The sequence below is a fragment of the Procambarus clarkii genome, chromosome 13 (genome assembly GCF_040958095.1).
Source record: "Procambarus clarkii isolate CNS0578487 chromosome 13, FALCON_Pclarkii_2.0, whole genome shotgun sequence".
Classification (NCBI taxonomy): domain Eukaryota; kingdom Metazoa; phylum Arthropoda; class Malacostraca; order Decapoda; family Cambaridae; genus Procambarus; species Procambarus clarkii.
The window spans coordinates 26,243,585-26,261,913 of NC_091162.1; the positions used below are offsets into that span (position 1 = coordinate 26,243,585).

The window sequence follows — 18,329 nt, forward strand, 5'->3', positions numbered from 1 at the left end:
TTGACTCTTCCTCATTGGTAAGTACTCTCACAGCTCTCTTAATTTCAGCAACTATTGCAAGATTTTCTGCCCGATTTTTACTTAGGCTTTGCAGTGCTGCTTTTGAATCAGTGCAAATCACTGCACCATTAGTGTTCCGTTAAGAAACCTTAACGCCATAACAATGGCAGTTAACTCTGCTTGCGTTCAAGAGGCATAGTTCTCAATACGCGCTTTTTCTTCATTTCTGCCTTGGAAAGTATTATCCTTGATTACCGTGTATGCTGCATCAGCCCTTCCATTGACAGGATTAGATGACCCGTCAGTGTAGATTTGATCTAGTTCATCTCCGGCTTCTTTATAAATTTCCTCGAGATACTTGTGCCTCATTTCTTGTGGTAACATGTGGGATTTTTTCATTGCCATTCATTGATGATAATCATACATGAGTCATCCTCCCAGGGAGATAACCTCTCTACAGGCAGGAGCTCACGAGCTTGCTCAAGCAGGTGAAGCTCTTCGAGGTAGCAGACTGATCTGTGATGCCATTTTTTGCTTCTCCTGTTTCCCCCTGAAAGTAGCACAGAGCTCAATTTTTTCTTAACAATATCATTGTAATGGGGATCTCTGGCTATCCTAATTGCAAGCTTAGCATTCAGCTCCCTTAATTCTGCTTGATGATGCGTATACCATTTCTCAACGGTGATGAGTGCACCATCCTGCTCATCGGTGATGTGTATAAAATCCCTCTCAACGGTGATGTGTATACCTTCCCTCTCAACAGTGATGAATATACTATCAGCTCACCTCTCTCTTGACTTTTTATTGCCTGTATCACCTCCCTCATCACAATCGACTTGAGAATGGTCCAGGACGGACCGAAACGTTGTCGTCCCTTCACCTGCTAGTGTGTGGTCTGGTCAAACTACTTCAGCCACGTTATTGTGACTCATCGCCTGGCAGTGTTAGTTAATATAATTTGTTCTGATTAATTATTTGTCCATTTGACAGTAATTAATTACTTAAGTTAATTAAGTGTAGTTAATATCATCAAGCTGATTTAACATAGTTTGGATTGGCAAGCTGTCGAGAGTGACGGCATTGTGTTAATGTAATTCGTTCTCGATTATCTGTCGGTTTAGCAGTAATTAATGTAATTACTTTACTGAATGCATGATGATTCAAGTGACTGAGTAATTATGGCTAGCTAATTACTTCTTCTTCTTGAGAATAGGTGCAGTTTGCATGAAGGGGTAACCCTCCCGATGACTGCACCAGGACAGATGTAAGGAGACGCGTTGATGGTGAGGAGGAGAAAAAAGTCAAAAGCAGTAGATGTGATGGGCCGTAGAGAGAGGAGTGGCGACGAAAACAGAGGCGAACGTTAGAGGGAGACTCCCCGCACCGGGGGGCGGGGAGGCGTGGTCACGGCGGCAGCTGATCCAGGCACGGCGTAGCCGTGTGCGCAAGATGGGAACTAATACTTCTCCGGAAACTTGCGTATCGGAAAGCGCAAGCAGTACGCTTCCCAAATCACCCACAGGTCGGCGGGCAGCCGGCCTTCAGGCAGTACCCTCGGCTGAGACATTCTATCCGGCACCCTATAAACAAACACCTTCTCAAACGATACCCAGATAGTGGACGAGCACCATGGGATCGGAAGCACCCGGGCATCCCAATAAGGGCCCAACTCCGGACCCTCACAGGGCACGACCCCAGCAGACGGGACTAGGTAACCACCAGACCGGGGCAATGAAGGAGGGGGAACAGCAGGGAATGCAGGCGCGGCAGCGACCCCACCACAGGGGCACAGGAGCCGAGGCCCCCCGGCGCACATCTTTCCGCAACATCACGACGAGGTCCCGACCATCAGGGACAACCCCCCACTGCGGGGATTCAACAGCAGGTGACACAGGAAGGGGGACACAGGTAGCAACTTCGGAGCCCCGCACAGCACCATCATCCACGGCGGGGGACGCCAGCTGAGCACCATACTCCCCCACCTCCTCCCAAGGCACACCACGAAGGGGAGACACACTCCGAGCCCGCCGCGAACGCTTCGAGACAGGCCGCACCACACCACGCCCAGCAGGCCCCTCCGCAGGCACGGCCACCATCGTTACATCCACACAGGCCACACCCGCACCGTCCGAAGAGTCCACAGAGGCCACATCACCCACACTGTCTACATCATCCACGGAAACAGCCTCAGAACACCGACGTGCACGCTTCTGCAAAGGAATGGAAAGAGCAGAACTACAGTCGTTAACACACACAGGCACGGCAGGCACCTCACCTTGCCGAAGCAACCCCCTCCAAAACAGCAGAACCCGCGTCCCCTGGAGCCGTTACCACATTCACAGGCGGGGGTGGGACATGAACCTCCACCGGGACACCCTGCACTACACGCAGCGCAGGCGACGCCCCGTCACCCTCACACACCGGTTCAACAACCCCAGGGGCCACAGCAGTCACCTGACGTGTCGCACGGGCCAGATAACTCGCCTCAACAGGCGGAGCAGCAGACAGGCAGTCAGGCGCCTCAGGCACAGCACCCACACCGTCCGAACGCAACAGGGGCGGAAAATCCTCCGCACGAAGAACATGCACCCGACCAGTTGCTCCCACGTCGCACGCCGCAGCCAGATGACCTTCGTGACCACACCGATAACAGGTGCGCGGTTGACCCCAGTACTGGCAGCGGAGCGTGTAACCCAACACGGACATCGACGACGGTACACTACACTTCAGCAACATCGTCAGGGTGCGGGAGCCGTCAAGCATACCAACACAGTGCCCGGCAACGACCTTATTCCATCGAACACTTAACACAGCCCCAAACCGTTCGAAACAGGAGGTTAAAAAGTCGTCCTGAAATTCGAAGGGGGCACCATGCACCGTCACAGACGTCAAGGTGACACTGAGATTCACTACCTTAATGGAGCCAGCAGTATCGGGGAGAGGGTAAACACGCCCCTCACACCGCTCGAGAAACGCCTGAAAGGCAGCCTGGAGGCGGAACTTGACTACAGCACGGTGGCCCTGAAGCAGCTGGATGCCCACCAGGTCCGACAGCTCCACATGCAGCACGTCCACCAGGGCGACACCAACCAATGGATGGTCCACAGGCACCGTAAACGCCAGACCAGCTGACAGCGTCCTCGTCATTGGAGGCCGAGACGTCCCCATGGCTAAGCAAACGTCACCCTGTCAGTGGCAAACCACCACCAGCAGGGCAAACAAGCGATCACCCAATGTAAACACTAGCCAGAAGCGGAGAGACCTCAGGAACGTCCGACCTGGCTGGCGGTCACCACGCAACTCCTAGCTAATTACAGTTTGGATTTGTTTGATAGTCTGACATACTAGTTAGTGATTAACGTAAAATACTTTGTTGTTTACTGTCCAGTTGACAGTACAATTAACGTAATTAATCATTGAGATCAATTACTGTAAATTTTTATACTATTGTTTGGATTATCGTCTTTGGAGACGAGTGTTAAAGTAACTTGGAGTTTTGTCCGGAGATTTGTCTCATGAACTCGCCTTGTTTTGTTAACATTGTTATTTAATTGCAGATTGCTGCAAGCGTTTTAAATGCAATTTGAGTCCTAAGTGTGCACCCATATTGTTCAGTTAGTTCATGTATCAGCTCGAAGTGACAACAGAGAGGAGTCTAGTTATACTTGAGAGCGGCATAGATAGAAATCTGATATACTTGCTGTTGATAACGTGTCACTGGATTTGATTTACTTCATCTGAAATTTGACTGTTTAAAATTGGGTTAAATTGGGATATTAGTAGCAAAAATGCGGTCTCTGACAAATTTGGGTCTTATACTGGACTCTGATGAAAATTGGTCTGAAAATGGTCTCTGAATATTTTTAGGCTCAAGGTGAACCCAGTTAATTTTTCGGTCTTCAAACGGACTCTGACAATATTTGAATTTCCTCCATAAGAACTCTTTAAGAACTCAGGTGTTAGTAAAACTCTGAAATATTTTGGTCTCAAAGTGGACTCTGACGAATTTTGGTCTTAAAATGGACTCTGTTAAATTTTGGGCTTAAACTAGTATCTTTTTTTTTGTCTGAAAATGGTCGCTGTCAAATTTCGGTCTTCAAAACAGACCTTGCCTAATTTTCGGTCATGAACTGGACTCTGACTAATTTTGGTCTTTTATTGGACTCTGACAGGTTTTGATCTCGAAGTGGACTCTGACAATATTTGGGTCTAAAATAATCTCTCTTATGAAATTATTTGGTCTAAAATGGTCTCTGACAATATTTGGGTGTTAAATAATCCCTGTTAAATTTTGGTCTTATATGGTCTTTGAAATTTGGTCTAAAATGGACTCTGAAGAAAATCGGTCTTCAAATGGTCTCTTCAAATTTTGGTCATAAACTCGCAAATACACTTCTATAATTATATGAACTCTGATATATTTTCATAAAACCGAACTGTGAAAAATTTTGATTTATCCCAATAAGAACTCTTAACAAACTTCTAATATCTCTGAAATTATTTTGGCCTTAAACGAGTGTGACAAAGCGGTAAGTGTATCAAGAAACCCGACACGCCAGAGACAAATGGGAAATTTATAAGGAAACCCGACACGCCAGTGGCAAATTGCCCCAAAAATGAAAATTTGCCTCTGGCGTGTCATCCCTACTGCTGCCGTGCACCTCCTTGTTCAATGTCTAGATTTTCAAGATGATAGTAAGTCTTGCTTTCTGTGCATTCTGGTTCACTTGTCCCTAGATGGAACCCTCAGTGAATCACATACCTCTGACGCCGCCCGTCTTGACACATTCCTGCCTCTCTCCTAGTGTTGACCGGTGGTGGAGAGGTTACAGAGCCACACAGTCCTGTGACCGGTGGTGGAGAGGTTACAGAGCCACACAGTCCTGTGACCGGTGGTGGAGAGGTTACAGTCACACAGTCCTGTGACCGGTGGTGGTGAGGTTACAGTCACACAGTCCTGTGACCGGTGGTGGAGAGGTTACAGAGCCACACAGTCCTGTGACCGATGGTGAACAGGTTACAAGGCACACCATACCCATTCAGTGAATGGTGGCGGAGAGTTACAGAGACACCATACCCATCCTGTGACCGGTGGTGGAGAGGTTACAGAAACTAGCTATGCATATTCTGCGTTTACCAAAATTACATCATTATTTCATGAAATTCTTACAATTAAATTATTCTTATAATTAAATTCTTATAAATAAATTCTAAATAATATTTAAAGTCACATGTATCAAGCGTCCCGTCCCGTGGAAAATGTCTTCTATGTACTGCGGGTGAGTTAACCTCTACACTCCTCCATTCCCTTCCTCACTACCTCATACCTCCCTCACACCGCTCAAACTCATCTCTCCTCACACACATGCTTCCTCGTCTTCATCACTCACTGTGAGGTGTGTAGGTTAATTATTTATGAATTTCTTTCCCACGGAAGATATTCTTGAATGTCTTTAAACAATAATAATAACTATTATTCACTGTAAATTAATGCAGGCGATGAGTCACAATAACGTGGCTGAAGTATGTTGACCAATCCACACACTAGAAAATGAAGGGACGACGACGTTTCGGTCCGTCCTGGACCATTCTCAAATCGACTTGAGAATGGTCCAGGACGGACCGAAACGTTTTCGTCCCCTCATTTTCTAGTGTGTGGATTAGTGAACTGTGAATTAATCTTTGGGTTAATTTAAGTGGTTGTATGTATTTAGTTTTCAGTATGAGTCATAATTTTATAATATTAATTTAATGTCTTGTATTGAAGCGCAGTGATTCAGGCAGTCAAAATAATTATGACATTTTATATTTGTATAAATAGGTTAGTATACAACATTTCTGGATGCCCAGAATATAATGATGATGGAAAATTAATGTTCAATGATTCATGGAAGTTCACACCGTCACGTAATTCCCCGCATAGCAGAGGAAACTGCCTCTTCCTACTCACCTTCATGTACCTCACTCTACATATCACCTATACGACACCAGACCCAGACGCATGTCTGGGATACCCTACCAGTCACTCTCCACCCAGCCCTAGGCCAAAGTCAGGTGCACCTGCCGGCGTCCACCGTCATGCTCCTTCCCTGTGGCCAACTAGCAGTTACGCTGCCGGCCTCAACTTCCAGGCCTCGGTGACAGAGGATGTGACATCACCAGTAAGAGTATGGATATTCCTGACCTCACACACCTCGTCAATTGTTTTCTTGTATGAGGGCCATGTGGCCTTCATTATCTAAAATCAAACACGCTTTTAGATACAATTTTTTCATGTTCGTTAATATTTAATATTATAGTTAATTTTGTTAGTTTTTATTTGATTATTCTTTCTACCCGGTGCAACTTTTACACTGCATGGGGCAAAACAGAACTTTTTTATTTGATAATACGTGAGAGCCGCATTACACCTGCCTAGTGTAGCTGCGATACTGTTTCACGTCACAACACCTATTTGTTTCAGAAATTCAATGAATATTGTGAGTCAGTACTGATCACTGATCAGTTTAAGTATTGATCTTTCATGTAAGCAACTAGTTTCTTCAGTTCATATTTAACATATATTCCTATTGTGGGAAGTTTTACCCACTATAATAATATCATTATCTAAAAAAGGTATTATTTCTATATCATATAAAAATCATATCAGAATCACTACAAAATAATTATATCCTACATCTGGATCCTTCATTACAATGCCACTATGATTTTGTACGCCATAGGGCCCATGGTGCCTACGTGACTTAGTGCGTGCTTTTGCAAGGATCTAGAAGCTTCGAGAAGAATATCTTAATTAAAAAGTTGTTGGAACATCAATCAATTTCCGGTAAGGATTAAATCAAATCCTTAATAAGAATCAATAGTACTATCCAGAACTACCATTAATCTATAAATCTTATATCTAGTTATATTATAATCAAATCTTATCTCAATCATATGTCTATACAATACAAATAATCAATCAATGTGTATTGAAGGCTACCTCGCTCACGGAGCGAACTCGGACTTCTAGCGCCCACCAACGCCCAAGGGCAGAATGCGAATGTTTACAAGCAGTGAACACGTGACACGATGCTTTGCGAACATTTTCAGTAAAGGACACCACACTAACTTATCATTATCACAGTTATTACTCTCTAGAACTGGGGGAGTACCTGGACAATATCTATAAGGAAAAATTCCTAGTACTTTATCTAAATAAGAGTGTAGAGTGGAGCACACCATGTGACGCAGCCTCCATCACACCTAATCTTATCCTACTGCAATGCAACTAAGAACATATTGAACAGCAAAGCTGCTATTTTATTATAAAAAATAGAGTGCCTATTATCTCCAAGAGAAATTATACAATCTGGCTATTTGTCAGACAGGCACCGGCACGCAGATTGGATAACCATAAGTATTGAGTGTTATTGTAGTGCGTTGATTGGTCAATTGCATGCTTGTATAACCTTAATGTATCCAATAAGTATGTTTATCATCACAGAGCGGGGCGACGCCCCATATTTCAGTAAATTTTTATTTATCTTTCAGTCACTGAAGCTTTTCAAGTTATCTAGACACTCATTTATCTAAATCTTTAACTAAATTTAGAGGTTTAGATAAAACTCTAAAATAGATTTTTTATCTAAATCTAATAATTTTTTTGTGTTTATTAGTATGTGAATATTGGCTATTATAGTTAGAGTTCTAGGCTGGACTGTGTACATGTTTTGATCCTTCATTTAAACAGAACCAGTTTTCAGTTATAGAACTGAGTTATTAAATCTTATCCTTGTATTAACAATAAAAGCTGATGTGTCGAATTGTCTGCAGGTGGATTGTGGATCTTCAATCAACTTGAGAATGGTCCTGGACGGACCGAAACGTCGTCGTCCCTTCATTTTCTAGTGTGTGGTTTGGTCAACATATTTTAGCCACGTTATTGTGACACCTCATCTGCAACTTCTCCATTCACCCTTAGTAACCTCCACCTGCCCCTTACAGCCCACAGTTTGCCATTAAGACATAAAAAGCTTGGCTTTACGACCCAATCTAGGGACTTTAGTTGTATAAATTTTGCATACATTAATTTTTAATCTAGTACAGTACAAGTCCCAAGTAGTTCACCTCTTTAATCAATCCCGACAATTTTCTCACACCTATTTCTTCCTACTCACATTCTCCATTTGAATTTCCCTTCCAATTCCTTACCTACATTCTTCAAGTATTGCAAATGGTGGCATCGGTGGGATACACTCAGTGAGAGTGTAGTGTCATTAGCTTATACTAGGAGTGTAGTGTCATAAGTTGACACTAGTAGAGTAATATCATAGGCACATGCAAGGATTGTAGTGTCATAAGCTCACACTAAAAGTGCAGTGTCATAAGCTCACACTAGACGTAGTGTCATAAGCCTACACTAGGAGTGTGGTGCCATAAGCTCACGCTATTAGTAGTGTCATAAGTTCACACTAGTAGTGTCAAAAGTTCACCCTAGTAAAATGTCCATAAACTTATTAAAAGTTAAAATTTTGTGTTATATGCTCGTACTAGAAGTGTTGAATTATAATCTCACACCTTTGCAATGCTTGTGATGTAGTAATCTCGTATTAAAGTATTTCTTTTCATAATACTGATTGTTTAGTCATTATACTTCCTAAAAACAGTATGCGCACCTCACACATTTTCAGAGTTCTTTAAATCAGCATTTTATATCAGTAATTACAAATATTTAACAATAATTATTTATTTATTTACCAATTTATATTGCTTATCAACTATTGTTGGTTAAATCATTGACAAATTAACTTTATAAATATATTTATAACTTCATAACAGTAAACAAATACAATTTTGCTTATTGAAAATAAAATAATGTCTTTATATATACAGTACTGAGGCACCTTATTCTATACAACTCTAGTACATTTATGTGTGAGAACATCAGTATGAGCTGTGAGGAGGATTTGGACTTGCACACACGGGTCTTACTGATTTTCTCATTGTTATATCACCTTAAGGTGATTTTTTGTGCATATTATCTTCATTTTGTGTTTAATTTCTGTTTGAGGCTTTCATGTATTGTGTAAAGAATGTCTATAGGAACTCTCTGTACGTCTCCATTTCATTCATCTATCTTTCTCTTGTTTCTCTTGTTGATTCTCATTATGTGTTACATTCTCTAAATGCATTTCTACCGCTTTCAATATTCACAACTCATGTCGTTCCTCATGACTATTTATTTTTTCCACTGCCTCTCCTGTAGGCTGTCTGCGTCTTCCTGTAGGAGCCTGTCAGCGGCTTCTTGTAGGCTCCCATGAACAGAACGTTTTTAGTTTGGTTGTCGTGAATGAGGAACAAGAACGGTCTGTTACAGACGAAACTATGCGCCCTGTTGAAGCCGGATCTGACTACGGCCACCACCGCCGTCGAAGCTGCGGCCTCTGTCCCTTCTTCATTCACCTCGACGAAAGCTTTGTGGATAGTCTTGCTGACGACGAGCTCCTTGTTGACTGAGAACTGCGACAGGTTGGCTGAACTACCGTTGAACAGGTCACGGATGCCCAGGTTCTTGAGGCCCTGGTCAAGGAAGGGACACAAAGGGTGTTAATTATGGTATTGGTTTTTGTTTTTATCAATCACTTGATCTTTTAATTATAACCAAATCATAGTCCTCATCACCATCATCTCCACCCTACTGTCACTCTCTTAAACAGATTAAACACAGTCTAGAAAGCTACTATCGTATCTCAGCTCATCTGAAGCCTGACCCAAGAAACATATATTTTAATGAGCAATTTTATATATTTTTCATTAGGAATAAATTTATTAAAGTTTGGATCATGTTAATTACACAGTAAAGCTGGAACTAGCTTATGTCTTACCTCCTTCAAATCATCCTCGAGCATCTGTTCCAACTTAAACTTGGGCAGGAAAAGTTCGACCGTGTCAGTATGGGCCCGTTCCTGGGTGGCTCTCAACAGGGTGCCGGAAGTGAGCGCTGACACCACGCGCCGGAACCCTTCCTCTCCCTCGACGTCCGGCAGTAACAACAACATGGAGATGGCGTCACCGGCGTAGGGCACTTCCAGAACTTGGGCTGCCAGCTCCTCTGAGTGGGCTGATAGTGAGGAGGAAGAGCTATCATGTACAATCTTATAGAGGTTGTAGTTTGATTTTAGTGAGTTGGTATTTGTGTGTACCAGCGTCAAATTTGTATACACTTATTACAAAATAGTTTGTGATTATGTCCTGTTATGGACATTGTCAAGGGCGAAAAGAAGCAGGCACTGGAGGCCCTATGCAAGAAAAAAGACACGAAATAAGATCCGTTGGATAGGAATAATGCAGAATGTTTTGTCAAAATTGATCAGTGCTCGTGTAATGCCATTAATGAAGGTTTTAATTACAGTACGACCTACTAATCCCATGATTGTGTTGGGTCACATAGAGAGGATGCAGTTGGTAACTGCTTTGATATGACCGACAGGAAAGAAACCTCTGGCTAATTGAAAGGGGCACTACCTCTCTATATTTGGGATTAATATTTGAATGTGGATCGAATATCTATGGAATTCTGTCTCTCTCAGGTGCTCCAGTTCTCCATTTCCAGTATCTGAAATACTGGAGCACTTGAGAGAGGAATAACTTCCGATCCATATTCAGATACGGATCCAGACTCCAGGGAGGAAGCCTCTCTCAGAGGTGCTGCAGGACAGCCAAGCACAGTGGTCTCTGACCCTATTTGGGAGGGAAGACTCATGTAGCGTCCATGGTAGAAGATCTTTGGTGAGTGTAAGCGTAGTATTGTGTACCAAAATGTCAGGAATATGTCAACGGTAGTTCAGTTGTGTAGCAACACAGTTTTCTATCGGCGACTGAACTAATGTTAGTATCTTTGGAAAGTTAGATGGAGTCCAGTAAATTTATATATATTCTGGAAATTAGTTAGGAGCGCCAGACCAGTAATGCATTAAAATATTGTGTTGAAATGTTGGTTGATCAAGGGGGACATAAATATGTCAAATGCACACTTTTATCCACCTCGAAATTATTACACAGACTTGATGTAAGAAAGTCAAAGCATTTACTGAAGAACTGAGTAAATGTTATCATTAATGGGTAAAGAATTAAGATATCAGACACCCGATATGTCTATGAATTAATAAGCAGTAGCTGTATTCTCCTTTCCTACACCTTAAGTGGGTAAAACAACTCCTCTTTCCTCCCCTTAGAATGAATATAGTCCGCCTCTCTCCCTCTTTTCTCTGGTTACCAAGACTCTATCACTCCCATTCTAATGTAACTATCAGGAGTGTGGTTACCGTAGTAGGCCGGCCTCACTTAAGATCTGGAAGTGAAGGTCTCTCACTTCCCCTATACTAAGAAACAGGCCAGTGCAATGCTAATGGTAACTGAAGTGTAGTCAACTAGAATCAGATCCCATAACCCGTATTTAATCTAGTTACTCCCTTCACTTCATTACAATGCCTCCGTCGTATTTACACGCTGGTCCTCCGACCCTGCAGTGTTTCTGGGACTCCATCAAATGTGTTAATAATAATGACGATAATACAAGGACACTGGCCGAGCTTCACCAGGTGATGTAACCTTACCTAGCCTGAGCTTTGTCTTGATCCTCATCATGGGCACGTCGACAGAGTGGCCGGGGGAGACAAAGAACTGCCTGGGTTGTGTGTGCGAGGGTTTGAACTGGTACCTCCAGGTGCCCTTGAAGTAGGCGGCGTTGATAAGCATCATGATGGCGTCCACCATGTCATCAGGGCTCACCAGATTCGGAATGAGGCCTTTGGTGGTGGTGGACACGAACTCGTTGATGGTGGCCGAAGAACCGTAAAGCTGGTGATGAACAAATTGCTCGTTAATAATTATCTTGATAAATGGGCAACAATGAAAACTTTTCACAACAGATGAGCCAAAACATCCCCTCACTTGGGGATGGCCAACCCAAGTCTTGTAGATAACCCGCCTGGACTCTGGGGAAGGTAGAGGTGGTCCTCCACCAGACGCTCCAGTCAAATACACAACGAAGTGATAATAGTGTAACTGGGATTGCGTTGTGTACACTTCGCTGACTTTTCACCTTTTCGTACTTGATCACGACTACTACCATGATCATTTTAGTAATAGCTTAACCAAGTTAAGCAATTAACCTGATCGCCTGTAACTTGGTCACTTAACTTAATAACTACAATTGTAACTTCATAGCTATAATTGAAACTTGATCACTACAATTGTAACTTGATAACTGCAATAGGACCTTCCTTAACACAACTGAAACTAAATCACTATAACTGATAATTTTTCACGGCTATTCTAACTTAATCACTGAAAATGTAACTTACTCTGTACAATTGTAACTTAATCAATGCAATTGCAACTTGATCTCTTTAATTATAACTTAATCAATTGCCGTTGCAATTGTAACTTCGAGACAAATTAAAATTGAAACTTATCCGCAACATATATAACTGTCTTAACCTACATTACATAAGGGTCCAGTTCCTGAAGCCATTCAGTGACCCACAACATCGCAAGGCGGTTCGGACACATAATAATCTAATTAACCAAAATTAAACAGGTCAGTTACCGCCAAGAAATACGAGAAAAACATGATAAAAGGTATTTGAAAATAATGAGTAAAAACCCTTATCTCTTACGTCTGAGAAGTCGATCTTCTGGAGCTCCTTGTGGAGGATGGTGGAGATGCAAGGTCGCAGGTCAAGGAGGTCGTCAAAGTAGGCACGATTGGCGATGTTGAAGGTGTATTGGGACTGGCTGCTGGCTCGCTGGGCGTACCTGTGTGGGGGAGAGCCTGGCTGTAGTGGTGATGGTAGTGGTAGTGGTGGTGATGGAAGTGGTGATGGTGGGAGTAGTAGTAGTGATGTTAGCAGTAGTGGTGGTGGTGGTAGTGGAGATGGTGGTGGTAGTGGTGATAGTGGCAGTAGGGTGGTGGTAGTGGTGATGGTGGGAATAGTAGTGGTAATGGTGGCAGTAGTGGTGATGGTGGGAGTAGTAATGATGGTGCTAGTGATGGTGATGATGCTAGTGATGGTGATGATGCTAGTGATGGTGGGAGTAGTAATGATGGTGCTAGTGATGGTTTTGGTGCTAGTGATGGTGATGATGCTAGTGATGGTGTTGATGCCAGTGATGGTGTTGATGCTAGTGATGGTGATGATGCTAGTAATAGTGATGATACTAGTGATCGTGTTGGTGCTAGTGATGGTGGGAGTAGTAATGATGGTGCTAGTGATGATGATGATGCTAGTGATGGTGGGAGTAGTAATGATGCTGCTAGTGATGGTGATGATGCTAGTGATGGTGTTGATGCCAGTGATGGTGTTGGTGTTAGTGATCGTGATGATGCTAGTAATGGTGATGATACTAGTGATGGTGTTGGTGCTAGTGATGGTGATGATGCTAGTGATGGTGATGATGCTAGTGATGGTGATGATGCTAGTGATGATGATGATGCTAGTGATGGTGATGATGCTAGTAATGGTGATGATACTAGTGATGGTGTTGGTTCTAGTGATGGTGTTGGTGCTAGTGATGGTGTTGGTGCTAGTGATGGTGTTGGTGCTAGTGATGGTGTTGGTGCTAGTTATGGTGTTGGTGCTAGTGATGGTGATCGTAGACAAATAAGAATATGATGAACGAATCATACTCTTTCATCAGTCACCAAATGGGGGGTACAACTTCCCCGGATTCTAACTCACAGCAATTTTCTTAATTTGCTTGGTACCAATTAATTGTTTGGTGAACAGCTGCATCAGGTGAAAGGAAACGTGACCAAGTGCTTGTGTCCTGCCAGAGAATTGAATTCGAGTCCCTCGCGTGTGAGCTGAGGCTGTAGCCTACTGCGCTGCAGGAGTCACGTAGCATGCAGGCGATGAGTCACAATAACGTGGCTAAAGTAAGTTGACCAGACCACACACTAGAAGGTGAAGGGACGACGACGTTTCGGTCCGTCCTGGACCATTCTCAAGTCGATTGTGATGAGGAAGAAGATGCAGGCAATAAATAGGCTAGAGAGAGGTGAGGAGCAAAGTGTAGTAGAGGAGATAGTAGTAGGAATAATAATAGGATAGTAATAATTAAAAAAAAATTGGTCTAAAATAATAAAAAAAATTGATTGGTCTTCCTCTAAAAATTATTTTAGAGGAAGACCAATCAATAGGATGATTGGAATCCCTCACATGACTGAAGAGAGCATTGTTAGTGTCTGCAGACTTAACACTTCTCTTGTGTTCTTTAAGTCTGTAATTCAGTGTACGGCCAGTTTCGCCAAAGTATTGGAGAGGACAAGACGAATTCTTTCTTTCTCTTTCCTTTTCTTTCTCTCTTCTCTCTTTTCTATTCTTTGTTTCCTTTACGTTCACTTACTATTCTCTTCATATTCCTATTACTATCTCCTCATTCGGTGGTTATAATAGGAGTATGGGCCAATAGACTCTGCATTTTCTATTCCTACTACTATCTCCTCTACTACACTTTGCTCCTCACTTCTCTCTAGTTTATTTATTGCCTGCATCTACTTCCTCATCACAATCGACTTGAGAATGGTCCAGGACAGACCGAAACGTCGTCGTCCCTTCACCTTCTAGTGTGTGGTCTGGTCAGCCATGTAGCATGTGCGTTGCTGGGGAACTCATCATCAGTGTTTATAAGCATCTTTGTGTCTGGGAATACTATTGGTGTAAGTGAATATTGTAATGTGCTTGAAGAAATCGTGTATGATAATAATGTAGTGAGGTGATAGTCGTTACTCACATTACGTCAAGTGCGCGCCACAACCGCAGTGTTGACGCCTTGTCCGTAACCCTGAGCGCGGCTTCCAGTTGGGTCTTGGTGCTTCCCGCCGTCCCGAAGTAGGTCAGGGTGAGCGCTGTCCAAATGCTATAGGGCGAGAAAAAGAGGTTCTCGGCCGGGGTGTTGCGGGAAAGTTGTCTGTAGAGATCAAAGCTGAAGTCGTTGATGCCGGAGAGGTCAGTGTTGACGCCTCTGGAGTTGCCACTGTCGGAGAGGCATTGTGGGACGACGCTGGCCACCGTTGCCACGACAACCGTCGCCATGGTAACTCCCGCCACAGCTTCCCACCTCATATTTCTGCCGGAAGACAAGATTTTTATTTTATATTTTTAATTATTTATATATACAAGAGTTCTTATACATTCTTGTACAGCCACTAGTACGCGTAGCGTTTCGGGCAAGTCCTTCATCCAATGTTCCCTGGAATACGACCCGCCAAATCGTTTAACAACCAGGTACCCATTTTACTGTTGGGTTAAACAGAGACTACAGTTAAGGATTGGCGCCCAGTAAATCCTCCCCGGCCAGGACACGAACCTAGAAACAAAGGTCTCGCGAAACGCCAGGAGAGGGTCTAAACCACTACACCACGGTGACTGCTTAAATCTCTTGAACCCTTCATGTGAAACTGAAACGATTCTGTCACTCACCCGCCAGATATGATTAATGGGGATCATAATAAACTAATTAACCTGTGACTGTTGACGTGGCCATGTAACTGGCTCATCAAGGCTGAACTTGTTTCACTAAACCAACTTTGGGATTCCATTTCTGAGCCGATTATCTGTATCTATTAATTAGGATGTCTGTCTGTCAGAGAAGGGAAGCCAGACGCTTAGGGCTAGCCTCTCACTGAACATTACATCCTGATTTGTGACTTTACAGTCAAAGCCATAGGGTCGACCTCTCCTTAATTAAGAAGGATCGGCTCCTATGCGCCCACCAGCAAGTCCTGTGAAATATAAAATGAGGGTTTGACTGTCCATAGAGTGTTAAACTGAGTTAACAGCTGTTATCCTAAAGAATCAACGTCCATTCCATTGATTCAACATCAATAACGTTGACTGAATATTACTCGAGCATCTTTTGCCCATTAGGAAAGGAATGGGATGGACGGAGAGAGGTAGAGGGAGGGGGAACAGGAGGTAGAGACGTGAGAGAGGGAGAGAACCAGAGAGATTTAGAGTGACAGAGGCAGAGAGAACTAGAGTGACGGAGAGAGGTAGAGGGAACGAGAGGGAGAGTGAATGGGGTATGGTGCCCACTACCCCCCACAGGATGGGTATGGTGCCCACTACCACCCACAGGATGGGTATGGTGCCCACTACCGCCCACAGGATGGGTATGGTGCCCACTACCGCCCACAGGATGGGTAGGGTGCCCAATACCGCCCACAGGATGGGTATGGGGTCCACTACCACTCACAGAATGGGTATGGTGCCCACTACCGCCCACATGATGGGTATGGGGTCCACTACCGCCCACAGGATGGGTATGGTGCCCACTACCGCCCACAGGATGAGTATGGGGTCCACTACCGCCCACGGGGTGGGTATGGTGCCCACTACCGCTCACAGGATGGGTATGGGGTCCACTACCACCCACATGATGGGTATGGTGCCCACTACCGCCCTCGGAGGTGGGTATGGTTCTCACTACCGCCGACGGGGTGGGTATGGTGCCAACTACCGCCGACGGGGTGGGTATGGTGCCTACTACCGCCCACAGGGTGGGTATGGTGCCCACTACCGCCCACGGGGTGGGTATTGTGCCAACTACCGCCCACGGGGTGGGTATAGTGCCCTTTACCGCCTACGGAGGTGGGTATGGGTTACCTAATAAGTGAAGTAAACTACCTGAAGCTTCCTCTGTGTCAGTCACAAACCACAGTTGTTAACGCCCACCGGCCAATTAATCTTTAGTGTCATGAGCTTCTGACACCACGCACTTCTGTTGTTGTTGCTTATGACAAAAACACACCTTCTCCAGCCAATAGGTAGGCGGGCATAAGCTTATGACACAGCTGTTCAGTGTCGTGATCAAACTTGACACAACAACACTTAACGTTATGACACAACACCCAAGCATCGTGAGACTGCCACTAAACATCCTCCAGTGTCGTGAGGTTATGACACAACACTCTAATGTGACGAACGTATGACAGAGCACTAGTGTCACGACTTGTGTCGGGAGTTTGACACCACACAACCTCAAGTTTCGTGAGATTATGACACAGTCCTCCAATGTCGATAGTTTATGACACAAGTCGCGTGAAGCGAGGTAATATGACACACTCTAGTGTGAGGTTGACACCAGACACCATCTGGTTAGAGTGTCACAACACATCCTTTAGTGCTGTGAACTTATGACACAAGTGACATGAGGCCATGACCGGCCACAGGTGTCTGGTGTCAAGGCGGGAGTAATCAACAAATGATGCTGCTGGTGATGAGCTCACTTGGTGATGACACCACCACTCAGTGAATCAACATCACACTTGAACTAGTAGTAGCGGTCATCCATCAGTCTCAGGAGAATATGGAGTTGCGCTCTGGTTGTCGGTCTGGGGCGGTCTCTCCAGGGCGCAAAGTCAGGGAAGCTGTTACCCATGCAGCCCCCTTGAACTGTTTCCTTATCAAAGCCACACAGCAAAGACCAACCAACCTGGAGGAACCGGTTAATGGCTGCTGGAAGAGACGAGGACAGTGTCACTGGAGCTGTATGATGGTCAACAGTGACGGGAGAAGCAGCGGTGGTGGGTGAGGACGCTGGTGACTGTGTGTGGTGGTACTCAGGGCCAGCATATATACCCGCCCCGCTCGCCTGCCGACTGTCCGCCTTCACTCACTGTTCCTTTTTCCCTCCCTCTAGCATCCTGTGGCGCCCCGGCTCTGGACCAGTGACGCAGGATGATACATTTCATCTTCCAGTTCTGTGTGTCTTCTGGCAGGGGACACACACATGCAGCGCTGTTGTAGTCTGGTAATAGTTGTGGTGTGGTTGTAGTGGTGAGGGCCAGGGCTCTGATCGGGACAACATGCTGTCTATCTGCCACACGCGTCAAACGAGTCTCAGCCAACAGTGTCCGTGAACGCGCTGAAGTGCATCTATGGGAAGATGCTGAGGACGCAGAGTGAACGATACACTCCGGAGAGTGAACGATGACCAGAGGGAAATATGTAACCCGTTTTAGGAAAAATTTCCGCCGGTGGGAAAACCGGAGAGTTTTTTTATTATTATTTTCTACCACAGACGTGGCCACACATTCACAATGCTAACCAGCATATATACATTTTCTTCTCTCCTCCATGGACAGGGTTAGAGATATGTTAAACATATAGTTTAGGGGTTTATTGAACAATCAACCACAGAAGGTGATTCGGTGCTTTTAAAATGCTAAGCTAACCTACATACGCAGATACATAGATGCACAGATTTACGTATGCCTTACATAAAGTGTTCAATGTGTCTTTTACAGTGTCATTAATGTGCATTTACATAGGTGAAATGTA

The 18,329-nt window shown here is 44.3% G+C and overlaps 1 protein-coding gene across 1 annotated transcript; it reads right to left on the minus strand.

Annotated features, from left to right (window-relative positions):
• Positions 1 to 8,785: 8,785 nt before the first annotated feature.
• LOC138364279 (leukocyte elastase inhibitor-like) lies at positions 8,786 to 17,640 on the minus strand. Its single transcript, XM_069323829.1, has 6 exons — positions 17,482 to 17,640; positions 14,779 to 15,114; positions 12,663 to 12,801; positions 11,598 to 11,841; positions 9,867 to 10,102; positions 8,786 to 9,561 (listed from the first exon to the last, which is right to left on the minus strand). Exons 2-6 carry the CDS (start codon positions 15,108 to 15,110, stop codon positions 9,217 to 9,219), a joined length of 1,296 nt encoding a protein of 431 aa, XP_069179930.1. The 5' UTR covers positions 15,111 to 15,114; positions 17,482 to 17,640; the 3' UTR covers positions 8,786 to 9,216.
• Positions 17,641 to 18,329: the final 689 nt, after the last annotated feature.

Excerpts from the sequence above, each read along its gene's own strand:
- LOC138364279 (XM_069323829.1), bottom strand. The coding sequence starts at position 15,110 with ATGAGGTGGGAAGCTGTGGCGGGAGTTACCATGGCGACGGTTGTCGTG. Across the intron at positions 12,802-14,778 it reads TGGCGCGCACTTGACGTAAT|GTACGCCCAGCGAGCCAGCA; the intron begins GTGAGTAACGAC and ends TCCCCCACACAG. Across the intron at positions 11,842-12,662 it reads AGAAGATCGACTTCTCAGAC|CTTTACGGTTCTTCGGCCAC; the intron begins GTAAGAGATAAG and ends GTTCATCACCAG.